General features: G+C 47.0%; 1 protein-coding gene across 2 annotated transcripts in view; it reads right to left on the bottom strand.

Moving 5' to 3' along the window:
• col5a1 (procollagen, type V, alpha 1) overlaps window positions 1-14,272 on the bottom strand; it is a 93,099-nt gene that overhangs the window by 21,707 nt on the left and 57,120 nt on the right. For both annotated transcript variants that reach the window (XM_072662620.1, XM_072662621.1), the window contains exons 26-41: window positions 13,896-13,940; window positions 13,682-13,735; window positions 12,630-12,674; window positions 10,297-10,350; window positions 8,982-9,089; window positions 8,792-8,845; window positions 8,360-8,413; window positions 4,666-4,710; window positions 4,516-4,569; window positions 4,372-4,416; window positions 4,160-4,213; window positions 3,983-4,036; window positions 3,569-3,622; window positions 2,098-2,205; window positions 1,857-1,946; window positions 419-472 (exon numbers count right to left, since the gene is read on the bottom strand). In XM_072662620.1, coding sequence (XP_072518721.1) covers window positions 419-472; window positions 1,857-1,946; window positions 2,098-2,205; window positions 3,569-3,622; window positions 3,983-4,036; window positions 4,160-4,213; window positions 4,372-4,416; window positions 4,516-4,569; window positions 4,666-4,710; window positions 8,360-8,413; window positions 8,792-8,845; window positions 8,982-9,089; window positions 10,297-10,350; window positions 12,630-12,674; window positions 13,682-13,735; window positions 13,896-13,940 — 972 coding nt within the window. The remainder of the gene's footprint in view (window positions 1-418; window positions 473-1,856; window positions 1,947-2,097; window positions 2,206-3,568; window positions 3,623-3,982; window positions 4,037-4,159; window positions 4,214-4,371; window positions 4,417-4,515; window positions 4,570-4,665; window positions 4,711-8,359; window positions 8,414-8,791; window positions 8,846-8,981; window positions 9,090-10,296; window positions 10,351-12,629; window positions 12,675-13,681; window positions 13,736-13,895; window positions 13,941-14,272) is intronic.

Raw genomic sequence — 14,272 nt, 5'->3', positions numbered from 1 at the left:
GAGAGAGCGAGAGAGAGAGAGAGAGAGAGAGAGAGAGAGAGACAGAGAGAGAGAGAGAGAGAGAGAGAGAGAGACAGAGAGAGAGAGAGACAGAGAGAGAGAGAGACTGATACACCTGTGCAGGTATACTTACTGAAGCTCCTCCGTGGACAGCAGAAACAGAAACAGGAGAAAACACAGTGAATATAACACACCAGAGAGAGAGAGAGAGAGAGAGAGAGAGAGAGAGAGAGACAGAGAGAGAGAGACAGAGAGAGAGACAGAGAGAGAGAGAGAGAGACAGACAGACAGGATGAGAGAGAGACAGACAGCCAGAATAGGTTGAGAGAGAGAGAGACAGACGGCCGGAATAGAGAGAGAGAGAGAGACCGATTAACAGAATAAGTGAGAGAGAGCGAGAGACAGTGTGTTTACTCACAGCAGGTCCGGGTGGGCCGGGTGGTCCTTCATTCCCTTTCAAGCCTCCAGATCCCTGCAAACACAAATCCAGTAAAACTGCTGAACCTTCAAACACACACACACATACACTCTCTCACACACACACATACACTCTCTCACACACACACATACACACACACATACACTCTCTCACACACATACACTCTCTCACACACACACACACACATACACTCTCTCACACACATACACTCTCTCACACACACATACACTCTCTCACACACACACATACACTCTCTCACACATACACTCTCACACACACACATACACTCTCTCACACACACACATACACTCTCTCACACACACACATACACACACACATACACTCTCTCACACACATACACTCTCTCACACACACACATACACTCTCTCACACACACACATACACTCTCTCACACACACACACATACACTCTCTCACACACACACATACACTCTCACACACACACACATACACTCTCTCACACACACACACACACACACACTCTCTCACACACACACACACACACACACACATTTATATTCATCGTTTTTTACAGTTGAAGTGAAAGACGAGTCCGGTGCATTAATATCATTAATAATATGATAACATTAAACCCCCCGGTGTGTGTGTGTGTGGGTGTGTGTGTTGGGGGGGAGCTGCAGACCTGCTGCTGCTGAGTGTGTGTTTATCAGCTGGTGTGTGTGTGTGTGTGTGTGTTATATAAGTGTAATGTAAGTTTAATATGCGTGTGTGGGTGAAGCAGAACTGCTGCTGCTGCTGCTGATGGTGTGTGTGTGTGTGTGTGTGTGTGTGTGTGTGTGGTTGCTAGGTGGTTGTTATGGCACCACACATGGGTGGTTGCTCTGGGGTTGCTAGGTCGCTGCTATGGTGTTACTAGGTAACTGCTAAGCGGTTGCCAGGTGGTTGTCATGGCATTACACAAGGTTGCTATGGTGTTGTTAGGTTGTTAGGTGGTACTTTGGGGTTGTGAGGTCCTTGGTTTGGTGTGACCTGGTGGTTGCTATAGTATTATGTTGTTGTTAAGCGGTTGCTAGGTGTTGCTTATGGTGTTGCAAGGAAGTTGCTATAGTGTTGCTGGGTGGTTGCTATGGTGCTGCTATGTAGTTGCTTTGGGGCTGCCAGGTGGTTGCTTTGGGGTGGCTAGGTGGTTGCTATGGTGTTCATAAGTGGTTGTTAGATAGGTGCCATATTGCTGTAAAGTGACTGCTGTGGTATTTTGAGGTGGTTGCTATGATGCTAGGACACTTTTACCTGAGAAGAGAGTGTGTGTAGTGACAGGTGTGTGTGTGTGTGTGTGTGTGTGTGTGTGTGTAGTGACAGATGTGTGTGTGTGTGTGTGTGTGTGTGTGTAGTGACAGATGTGTGTGTGTGTGTGAGATGGTGGACATGTTACTCACAGCAGGGCCGGGCAAGCCTCTCTCTCCGGGGAAACCTCGCAGACCTTGAGGACCATCCTTACCAGCGGGGCCGGCGGGACCTGGATCTCCCTAAACACACACACACACACACACACACACACACACACCAGATCAATACATCTCTACAGGAACTGATCTTTGTAACCGTTACTGAATTGTTACTGAATTGAATTGGCTGCTCTGTGCAGTGCAGAAGGAAACGCCGGTCCGAGGGTCTCACCTTGGCTCCTTCTTTGCCAGCAGGTCCAGGCAGACCCTGCTCTCCGGGTGGTCCTGGTGGTCCAGGGTGGCCTCGCTCTCCCATTGGTCCAGTCTCACCTGTTGGTCCCTGAACAGTGAGAGATGAATTATGGGTAATGTTGCATTATAAAGTGTATTGCATTGTGGTTAATGTAGTATTACAGAGTTGATTGGTCAGCACTGCCAAAGCTCAATGTAACAGATGCATTGTGGGTAATGCAGTATCACCAAGTTGATTGGTCAGCACTAAGTTCTAATGTAAGACATTGTGGGTAATGTAGGATTACAGAGTTGATTGACCAGCGCTGCTTGAAGCTCAATGTAACCAATGCATGATGGGTAATGAAGTATTATAGAGGTGATTGGTCAGTGCTGCCTAAAGCTCAATGTAACCAATGCATGATGGGAAATGTAGTATTATAGAGTTGATTGATCAGCGCTGCCTGAAGCTCAGTGTGACAGATGCATTGTGGGTAATGCAGTATCACCGAGTTGATTTGTCAGCGCTGCCTGAAGCTCAGTGTAACCAATGCATGATGGGAAATGTAGTATTATAGAGTTGATTGATTAGCGCTGCCTGAAGCTCAGTGTGACAGATGCATCGTGGGTAATGTAGTATTATAGAGTTGATTGGTCAGCGCTGCCTGAAGCTCAGTGTGACAGATGCATCGTGGGTAATGTAGTATTATAGAGTTGATTGGTCAGCGCTGCCTGAAGTTCAGTGTGACAGATGCATCATAGATCAGTCCTACTGTAAGACATGCATTATGGGTAATGTGGTGTTACAGATAGGACTGGTCAGCGCAGTGTGAATGTCAGCGGACCACCCTCCCGCAGGCCAGGCCGCTGCGCTTCAGCGAGTGTGTCATCAGTATGGACGTGGATTACTGCTCTTCTCGCCTGACGCAGAAGCGCGAGTGCACAGTGAGCCCAGCATTTGAAATAGCTTTAAAAGTCTGAAGCTGCGGGGTGTGTGTGTGTGTGTGTGTGTGTGTGTGTGTGTGTGTGTGTGTTTTCTCACACCTGTGTGTGGGTGACTGTTTGAGCAGCCACCCACCTCTACATTAGCATAAAGAGCAGAATGTTTGCCCATGAATAATTCATTAGCTGCTAAGATGCTAACATCCAACAGCCTAAACAACGGTGTGTCAGGAGAAAGGATCTGACAAATACCTCTGCGGTGCACTGGTGACCTGGTGACCTTTACTGACCCCTAATGACCTCTGATCACCTCCAGCGCCCGTGCGAGTGCATGTGTGTGTGTGTGTGTGTGCCTGTACCTAGAAGGCATTAATATGGATAACGGGAACAGGGGGAGGGTCCGGGCTGGTCGGACTGTCCCTGCCCCATAACAGCATCAGCTCCAAACCCACCAGTGCTTTTAAGATTTGGCCCAGGTGGGTGTGGGCGGGGCTGGCCGTGTGATTCGGGCGAGATTCGTGGAGCCTTACCTGAGGTCCCAGGACACCTGGAGGTCCGGGAGGTCCAGTCTTGCCTTGGAAACCCTGAGGAAAGCAGAGGAGCAGCATGAAGGCAGGGGAACAAGTGCAGTATGTGGCCAAAAGTTTGTGGACGCCCATTCGAATAAATGCATTCAGCTCCTTTAAGGTACTTTAAGTGCTCTCTCTCGCCTGCTTGTCTCTAGCACATGCTCTGTCTCTATCTCTCGATCGATCGATCGATCGATCGATCAAGTGTGGACCGTCCACACCTGTCTGTCTCTCTCTCTCTCTCTCTCTGTCCCTGCCTGTCTCATGGCTTGTGCCTGTGTTCAGAGAGGTGGGCTGGCACCACACACCTCCTGACCTCCACACACTGCCACCTGACCTGATCTAGTGTGTGTGTGTGAAATCGGAGATCCTCACCGTCTCTCCTCTCTGGCCGGGGTGTCCGGGCAGTCCATCTTTTCCTGCTGGTCCCTGAAAGAGCAAGCGTGGGCAGAGAGGAAGAGGATGGAGAGGAGGAAGGCGTTAGGCTCTCTAGATGGCGCTCTGTGCAACATTCCAGCATTTTTAGCATTTTTTAAAAACCCTTTAACTCACAGGAGGCCCCTTCGGTCCGGGGAATCCAGTTGGTCCCTGAGGTCCGGTCAGACCCTGCAGTGCACACACATACACAATACACAATACACACACACATGCACAATACACACACACACACACACACACACACACACAAACGTGTTTATTACACCTCATCAGTCAGTGATCAGGAATCATGGCTAGGAAGTGATTGCAATCTCAGTGGTCCGCACCCGTTCACCAGGAGGTCCCGGGGGTCCATCGCTTCCTGAGTTGCCCTGTGGGTCAGGGAGAAAGACACGGGGGGGTTAAAGGGGTGGATAAGCTGAGGCCGTGCATCGGTCCAGTAAAAATCTAAAAAAACAAAAACAAAGCACCTTTGGTCCTGCTTTTCCTGTTGGGCCCCTTGGTCCCCTCTCTCCACGAGGACCCTAAAGAGAGAGAGAGAGAGACACAGGTGAGACATGTCTATCCGACGCCGCTGTGATGGAGCTATGTGCAGGAAGTGGGCGCGGTGATGCTCTTACGGTAGGTCCACGCTGTCCTCGCGGGCCGGGCTTTCCTGCGGTGCCCTGCAAACCAATCAGAGCGAGAAGCTGTTAGCATTAAATAATTAGGTGAATTATTACGATAATCATTATGAAGATGCCTCATGCCTCCATGGTCAAAGCCGTTTTTGCCGGGACGGGACGGATGCACCCAATATTACTATGGTCTTAATGTTGTGGCTGATTGGGGTAAGTTACGGTCGCACAACGAGGCTAGGGCTAAGCTAACGCTAATGGCTAAGCAGTGGCTAAACAAGAGGGGAAGCCAGCCGAGGACACGCGCACAGGCATAAAAAGGGGGTCATATCCCAATAGACCGGCATGCAAAGGAGTGGGGATTGGGACGCAGCCAAGAACAGAGGGCTTTACGGCCTCGTTCACTCAGTCTGAGCAGCTTCTGACAGAGACACTAATCCGTCTGATTTGGGCAGAACGCTGTAGTCGCTGGAAAACTGCCAATCCGTCATGTAGCCTTTGCCAACATATTGTCACAGTGGCCACTTTATTATAAACCATGACCTTGTGCTTCTACTCACTGACCACTTTATTAGAAACCACAACCCTGTGCTTCCACGTTTTTCACTTTATTAGAAACCACAACCCTGTGTTTCCACGTTTTTCACTTTATTAGAAACCACAACCCTGTGCTTCTACTCACTGACCACTTTATTAGAAACCACAACCCTGTGCTTCCACGTTTTTCACTTTATTAGAAACCACAACCTTGAGCTTCTACTCACTGACCACTTTATTAGAAACCACAACCTTGTGCTTCCACTCACTGACCACTTTATTAGAAACCACAACCCTGTGCTTCCACGTTTTTCACTTTATTAGAAACCACAACCCTGTGCTTCTACTCACTGACCACTTTATTAGAAACCACAACCTTGTGCTTCCACTCACTGACCACTTTATTAGAAACCACAACCCTGTGCTTCTACTCACTGACCACTTTATTAGAAACCACAACCTTGTGCTTCCACTCACTGACCACTTTATTAGAAACCACAACCCTGTGCTTCTACTCACTGACCACTTTATTAGAAACCACAACCTTGTGCTTCCACTCACTGACCACTTTATTAGAAACCACAACCCTGTGCTTCCACGTTTTTCACTTTATTAGAAACCACGACCTTGTGATTCCACTCACTGACCACTTTATTAGAAACCACAACCCTGTGCTTCTACTCACTGACCACTTTATTAGAAACCACAACCTTGTGCTTCCACTCACTGACCACTTTATTAGAAACCACAACCCTGTGCTTCTACTCACTGACCACTTTATTAGAAACCACAACCTTGTGCTTCCACTCACTGACCACTTTATTAGAAACCACAACCCTGTGCTTCCACGTTTTTCACTTTATTAGAAACCACGACCTTGTGATTCCACTCACTGACCACTTTATTAGAAACCACAACCTTGTGCTTCCACTCACTGACCACTTTATTAGAAACCACAACCTTGTGCTTCCACTCACTGACCACTTTATTAGAAACCACAACCCTGTGCTTCCACGTTTTTCACTTTATTAGAAACCACGACCTTGTGATTCCACTCACTGACCACTTTATTAGAAACCACAACCTTGTGCTTCCACTCACTGACAACTTTATTAGAAACCACAACCTTGAGCTTCTACTCAGTGACCACTTTATTAGAAACCACAACCCTGTGCTTCCACGTTTTTCACTTTATTAGAAATCACGACCTTGTGCTTCCACTCACTGTGAAATAAATAAATGTTATCTGACACACCTATTTCATCTTATTTGCTTCTCTAAGGCCTTTGGATTGGTCTACTGGAATCCACCGGTCCAGCCGACCAATAGGAGCTCGGCTTTCTTCGTACCCGTGTAATAAGTGAATGTCAGGAAGTTCGGGATGGACTTTCTGCTTTTCTTTATCTTGGACTTAGCCGTGAAAAATGGAGGCGTGTCGGGGATAATTAGTTTCTTCTCTTTCCCTAAGTTTCTGGGAATCCATCTGGCGTTTGTTCGGCGCGAGAGAAAACATCGTGATTAATTCGGAAACAAAGAACGAGCATTTGGAAAAGTAGTCCGAAGGAAAACAAAGCGCTTCGTGAATATTAATGAGGAGGGAGCAGGGTGTGCGCTAAGGCGACGCTACGGAACGCACTGTGCGAGTGTGTGTTTGGTTGTGTGTAAGTGTGTGTGTGTAAGTGTATGTGTGTGTGTGTGTTTAATGGGCCAGGACGATAAGAAGCTTTGTCTAATAACGTTCATGTGCGGATTGTCTCTCTGATGGTGACAGACTATCTCTCTCAGTTCAAACATAATGAACTGGAATTAAACATTAGAGCGACGGGCGGCGACGGGCGGCGGCGCACTGCTTCGTTGCGCGTCTGATGAAAGGATAACGGCTGCGGAAAGAGACGGCAAACACAGCGCAAACACGCCTCTCACTTCCCGGCAGAACAGCGCGAGAACCAGCTCCCTAACGTTTGTTCTCCTGCACGTTTGTTGTTTCGACTGTTGACCTGTTTATGATCTGACGCAAGCTCCTGAAAATTACAGAGTAAATGAGTCTTACTGGCAACTTTATTAGAAACCACAACCTAGCGCTTCCACTCACTGGCCACTTTATTAGAAACCACAACCTAGCGCTTCCACTCACTGGCCACTTTATTAGAAACCACAACTTTGAGGTTCCACTCACTGGCCACTTTATTAGAAACCACAACCTAGCGCTTCCACTCACTGGCCACTTTATTAGAAACCACAACCTAGCGCTTCCACTCACTGGCCACTTTATTAGAAACCACAACTTTGAGGTTCCACTCACTGGCCACTTTATTAGAAACCACAACCTAGCGCTTCCACTCACTGGCCACTTTTTTTAGAAACCACAACCTTGAGGTTCCACTTCCATTTTATTAGAAACCACAACCTTGAGGTTCCACTTCCACTTTATTAGAAACCACAACCTTGAGGTTCCACTTCCACTCTCTGTCCACTTTATTAGAAATCACAACCTTGTGCTTCTACTCTCTGGCCACTTTATTAGAAACCACAACCTTGTGCTTCCACTCTCTGTCCACTTTATTAAAAACCACAACTTTGAGGTTCCACTCACTGGCCACTTTATTAGAAACCACAACCCTGAGGTTCCACTTCCACTCTCTGTCCACTTTATTAGAAACCACAACCTTGTGCTTCCACTCTCTGTCCACTTAATTAGAAACAACAACCTTGTGCTTTAACTCTGTCCACTTTATTAGAAACCACAACCTTAAGGTTGTACTCTCTGGCCACATTACTACAACCCACAATCTTGTGCTTCTACTCTCTGTTCACTTTATTAGAAACCATAACCTTGCGCTTCCCACATTACTAGAGACTACAACCATGTGCTTTCACTCTCTGGCCACTTAATTAGAAACCACAACCTTGCGCTTCCACTCTCTGGCCACTTTATTAGAAACCACAACCTTGCGCTTCCACTCTCTGGCCACTTTATTAGAAACCACAACCTTGCGCTTCCACTCTCTGGCCACTTTAAAATTGAAACCGGTTGGGGGTGGGTTTGTGTGCCTAATTCTACACAGTGGTGGATATTGACAGATAAGGCTGATGGGCCGAACCCGGTCCAGCGTCCCGCAGCTCTGAGGAAACTGTATGAGTTTTAATCTCGCTGCCGTACCCTCGTGCCCTTCTCTCCGTTCGCTCCCGGGAATCCTTGGAAGCCTTGAGAACCCTGCAGAAGAGAGAGAGCGAGAGAGAGAGAGAGAGAGAGAGAGAGAGTTATTCACATGTCCATCAAGGCGAGGGGGGGGGGGGGGGGTACAGAGGAGAAGAAAGTGCTGCTGCAGCAGGGCATTCTGGGTCACGGCTGAGCGGAGTGCTGACAGCACACAGCATTATGGGTAAATCCGATTAGCTTTGATCAAAAAGTTCAAACTTTCTAACGTTTACACACACACACACACACACACACACACACACACACTCCAGCACTCACACACACACACACACACACATACATTTACTGATGCACACACTTACTGACACTTGTACACACACACACACACAGTACATTTCTGAATAGTAATGAGGTAACTTGGGGGGGGGTTACCTTTGGCCCTTGCCGTCCAGGGTAACCTGGCAACCCAGGAACACCGAGTTTGCCCTAAAAACAAACAAGTAAACAAAAACAAAACAACAAATCAGCAACTGAGAGAGAGAGAGAGAGAGAGAAACAAACAAGTAAATAAATAAATAATAATGGCTGAGGCACACACACACACACACACACACACACACACCTTCTCTCCTGATGGTCCGAGGGGTCCTGCATCTCCAGGGAGACCAGATCTTCCTTTAGGTCCCTCAGGGCCGTCCTCTCCTCTGGGTCCAGCAGGTCCTAACTCTCCCTAAATCACACACACACACACACACACACACACACACAATTCACATAATTTAAATATGTCTTATAGCATATATTGACATCTGGAATATTGATCGATAGTGATATTGACATCTTGAGTATTGATTGATACTGATTTTGAACTGACTAACTCCAACACACACACACACACACACACACACACACACACATTTCTTGTCCTTTGTGTAATTATCACTCCTCACTGGGTCTGACTGAAGAGGCTCTAGTTTCTTACTGTCAAACCAGCATGTGTGAGTGCTGGAGTGTGTGTGTGTGTGTGTGTGTGTTTCCTTCTCATTTGTTTTCCGCTCTTGTGAGAAGTGAGGAGTTTGGCTGAAAAACATTAGCATATCGGCAGTAATTAAAGCTGTCAGGGAAGATTTGTGTGAGTGTGTGTGTGTGAGTGTATGTGTGTGTGTGTGTGTGTGTGTGGGGATAGCGAGGGTTTGGGGAACCAAAAATCTGTCATTTTTCTTTCATATAATGGCCAAAGACAGACTGTGTACATCAGCAAAGTGAACGCCTGTGTGTGTGTGTGTGTGTGTGTGATGTAATCTGAAGTGCGGCCCACTCGAAGCCGCTCTGTGAGAAGTGTTTGCTCATTGCCCATAATCACACGCTTCAGAAAAATGTCAACACGACAGCGATCCATCAGATCGATCAGGTTGTTTAAAGGTTACGTCCCCTTAGAGCTGCCGTGTGTGTGTGTGTGTGTGTGTGTGTGTGTGAGTGTGTGTGTGTGTGTGTGTGTGTGTGTGTGTGTGTGTGTGTGTCTGAAGAAACCGGACAGCTGGTGTCTGCAGTGACTCCAGAGGGACACTGCACTGTAATCCAGAGCTGGTGCAGAACCTTCCTGCCTAACCTGGAGCTCGAGTGAAGTCTGGGCGATTAATCGATACCAGCGATTATCGATATTACACATTTCATCAATGTGAATAATTAATAATTAATAATAATAATAATAATAATAATATAAATACATTTATTTTTATCAAGTAAAAAACAAATACAATATAATACACTATGTGGACAAAAGTATTGGGACGCCTGCCTACACCGGGGCTATGAGTGCTTTCCGGTTCACTTTCAGCCGTTCGGGTCGACTCCCGAGGGGATCAGCCCACGTGCGGATCGGACTGGCGGTTGTAGCGTGAGATGTGCGAGAGCCGCGATAAACAAACAACACTTACCCTGTCACCCTTGATCCCCATGTCTCCTTTAAAGCCTGGGAAGCCGTCTTCTCCCTAAGGAACAGAGCGAGAGAGCGAGAGTGTGAGAGAGAGAGAGTGTATGAGAGAGAGTGTGAGAGAGAGTGTGAGAGAGAGCGAGAGTGTGAGAGAGAGTGAGAGAGAGAGAGAGTGTGAGAGAGCGAGAGTGTGAGAGAGAGTGTGAGAGAGAGTGTAAGAGAGAGCGAGATTGTGAGAGAGTGTGTGTGAGAGAGAGAGAGTATGAGAGAGAGCGAGAGTGTGAGAGAGTGTGAGAGAGGGAGTATGAGAGAGAGCGAGAGTGTGTGAGAGAGAGTATGAGAGAGAGTGAGAGTGTGAGAGAGTGTGTGAGAGAGAGAGTGAGAGAGAGCAAGAGTGTGTGAGAGAGAGTATGAGAGAGAGCGAGAGTGTAAGAGAGAGTGTGAGAGAGAGCGAGAGTGTGAGAGAGAGTGTAAGAGAGAGCGAGAGTGTGAGAGAGAGTGTGAGAGAGAGCGAGAGTGTGAGAGAGAGAGTGTGAGAGAGAGCGAGAGTGAGAGAGCGTGTGAGAGAGAGAGTATGAGAGAGAGCGAGAGTGTGAGAGAGAGCGAGAGTGAGAGTGTGAGCGAGAGTGTGAGAGAGAGTATGAGAGAGAGCGAGATTGTGAGAGAGAGCGAGAGTGTGAGAGAGAGAGTGTGAGAGAGAGCGAGAGTGAGAGAGCGTGTGAGAGAGAGAGTATGAGAGAGAGCGAGAGTGTGAGAGAGAGTGAGAGTGTGAGCGAGAGTGTGAGAGAGAGTATGAGAGAGAGCGAGAGTGTGAGAGAGAGCGAGATTGTGAGAGAGAGCGAGATTGTGAGAGAGAGCGAGATTGTGAGAGAGAGCGAGAGTGTGAGAGAGAGAGTGTGAGAGAGAGCGAGAGTGTGAGAGAGAGCGAGAGTGTGAGATAGCGTGTGAGAGAGAGAGTATGAGAGAGAGCGAGAGTGTGAGAGAGAGTGAGCGTGTGAGCGAGAGTGTGAGAGAGAGAGTATGAGAGAGAGCGAGAGTGTGAGAGAGAGTGTGAGAGAGAGCGAGAGTGTGAGAGAGCGAGAGTGTGAGAGAGAGTGTGAGAGAGAGCGAGAGTGTGAGAGAGCGAGAGTGTGAGAGAGAGAGAGTGTGAGAGAGAGAGTGTGAGCGAGAGCGAGAGTGTGAGCGAGAAAGAGGAGGAACAAACTCACAAATTCATGAAATACGTAACCATGTTGACCTCATTCACACATTCTCAAAGCCAGCCTAATTAGCTACGAGACTAACATAGCTAACAGGTAATGGGAGCACTTAGCATTGCCATCGTTTAGCATTGCGCTAACCACCTGCCTGAACTACTAAAACACATTACAAAAAAAAGAAGCACTAGTCTCAGGAGTGGTGGGTCATCACAGGGTTGTGGGTTCGATACCCCTGCCTTAATAAGGAGCACATGGTTAATTCTGGGTTGAGGGTCTTGGGTTTTGATCACAGGGTTGTGAGTTCGATACCCAACACAGGGAGGGTAGTGGTGGCTCAGTGGTTCGAGCACTTGGATTATTGATCACAGGGCTGTGGAATTAATACCCAGCCCTTAACAGGGAGGATAGTGATGGCTGGTTAGGGCACTGGGTTAGTGATCAGAGGGTTGTGGGTTTGACACCCAACATCTGACCATTAACAACGGTAACAGGGTAACGGAGACATAGTGGTTAGAGCACTGAACTATTAAAAGGATAGTGGTGGTTGGGTAGAGTGCTGGGTTATGGATCGGAGGGTTGTGGGTTTGATACTCAGGGAGGACAGTGATGGCTGGTTAGGGCACTGGGTTATTGATCAGAGGGTCGTGGGTTTGATACTCGATACTCGACAGGGAGGATAGGTATGGCTGATTAGAGCACTGGGTTATTGATCAGAGGGTTGTGGGTTTGATACCCAATATCTGACCATTAACAGAAAGGGTAGCGGAGGCTCAGTGGTTAGAGCACTGTCCCAGCATCCTGTCCCAGTCTCGGTCCATCTCACGACGCATGTTCAGAGTCCTGAGAGGTATAGCAACGCCCCCGTTTGGACCGTCCCCGTCTCCATAGAAACATCTATTTGTGGAGCGCTGGCTCTCGCTCTCTCTCTCTCTCTCTCTCTCTCTCTCTGAATGTAACTTCATAATGAAATAATAAAACATTTCTCACTTCTTGGCTTCTGAACGACCCCTTTCTTGGAAAACTGGATTTTTTACCATTAGTTTGAGGATCAAAACATAAAAGTTTAACGAAACAGAGAAAACACATTAAACAGACGTGGACGGACACACACACACACACACACACACACACACTGTACCTTTTCTCCCTTGTTTCCTTTCAACCCACGAACTCCATCAGCTCCCTACAGAGAGAGAGAGAGAGAGAGAGAGAGAGAGAGAGAGAGAGCATGTGATTAAATAGTGCACAGTACAGGTCCTGGTCAGTCTGCGGCTGAATCGCCGCTCTGGCGGACGGCGGGGTGAAGGGTCAGAATGCAGAATCTAGGTCTTAACTGCCTTCACTTCCAGACCAGCTTGACTGACAGCTCTGATCTCCGCCCCCAGAGCAGAGACCCGACCAGACTGTTCGACACTGCTCTGACTAAACTGTAACAATCACTGAATCACTTTCTGACTGACTGATTCACTGACTGACTGATTCTCCAATCGACTGACTGTTTGACCAACTGGCTGATTCACCGATTGAGCGACTGATTTACTGACTGACTGATTCATTTACTAACTGACTGACAGACTGATTCACTTATTGATTGATTCACTGACTGAGTTATTCACTGACTGAGTGACTTAATGATTGACTGATGAACTGACTGACTGACTGGCTGATTCACCAATTGCCTGACTGACTGATTCACTGACTGTGTGAAAGATTCACTGACTGACTGATTCATTTACTAACTGACTGACTGACTGATTTATTTATTAACGGATTCACTGACTCACAGAGTGATTCACTGATTGACTGATTCACTGACTGACTGACTGTTTGACCGACTGGCTGATTCACAGATTGAGCGACTGATTTACTGACTGACTGATTCATTTACTAACTGACTGACTGACTGATTCACTCATTAACTGATTCACTGAGTGATTCACTGATTGACTGTTTTACTGACTGATTGACTGATTCACAGATTGCCTGACTGACTGATTCACTGACTGACAGACTGACTCTTTGACTGTCTGATTCACTGATTGAGCGACTGATTCACTGACTGGCTGATTCACTGATTGAGCGACTGATTCACTGACTGGCTGACTGATTCACTTACTAACTGATTAACTGACTGACCGCCTGATTAATTGATTTATGAATCCGAATGAAAAGAATCAGAACCGAGCTTACCTTCACACCTCTGGGTCCAGGGTAGCCGATTGGTCCCTGAGCTCCAGGGGGTCCCTGAGAGAGAGAGAGAGAGAAAGAGAAAGAGAGAGAGATAATGAGAGTGTATCTGATTATATACACAGCGATTATGTATGATTATCCCATCGTTTCTATAATCAGATCAGATCAGAATAATAAATAAATAATCAAAATAAAAGTATCTGAATCTTCTTACCATGTTTCCTTTCTCACCAGAGGGTCCTTCCTTTCCTGGGTGACCCTGTGAGTGAGACAGAGAGGCATCATCGCGGCTGTACATGAGAATATTTCTATTATATAACTGATCATATTTCTTCATATATTTTCAGATCAATAAAATCAATAAATAACATCAATAACATGAGTCATCAATATCTAATGATGTTATTGATCAGTTTATTTATCAGTCACTTCTAAAAGTTATCAGTATGCCCCCCCCCCCACCACCAGATATATATATGATATGAGATAATTTTGATTTATTGAAGTATGGCGACTCTCTCGCAGTCTCTGTCTCTCTCTCTCTCTCTCTCTCACTGTGTCCCTCTCTCACTTTTTTTCCCTCTCGCTCGT

The sequence above is a fragment of the Salminus brasiliensis genome, chromosome 18 (genome assembly GCF_030463535.1).
Source record: "Salminus brasiliensis chromosome 18, fSalBra1.hap2, whole genome shotgun sequence".
Lineage (NCBI taxonomy): Eukaryota > Metazoa > Chordata > Actinopteri > Characiformes > Bryconidae > Salminus > Salminus brasiliensis.
The sequence above is the reverse complement of the archived record's forward strand: the minus strand, read 5'-3'. Positions and strand labels throughout refer to the sequence as shown.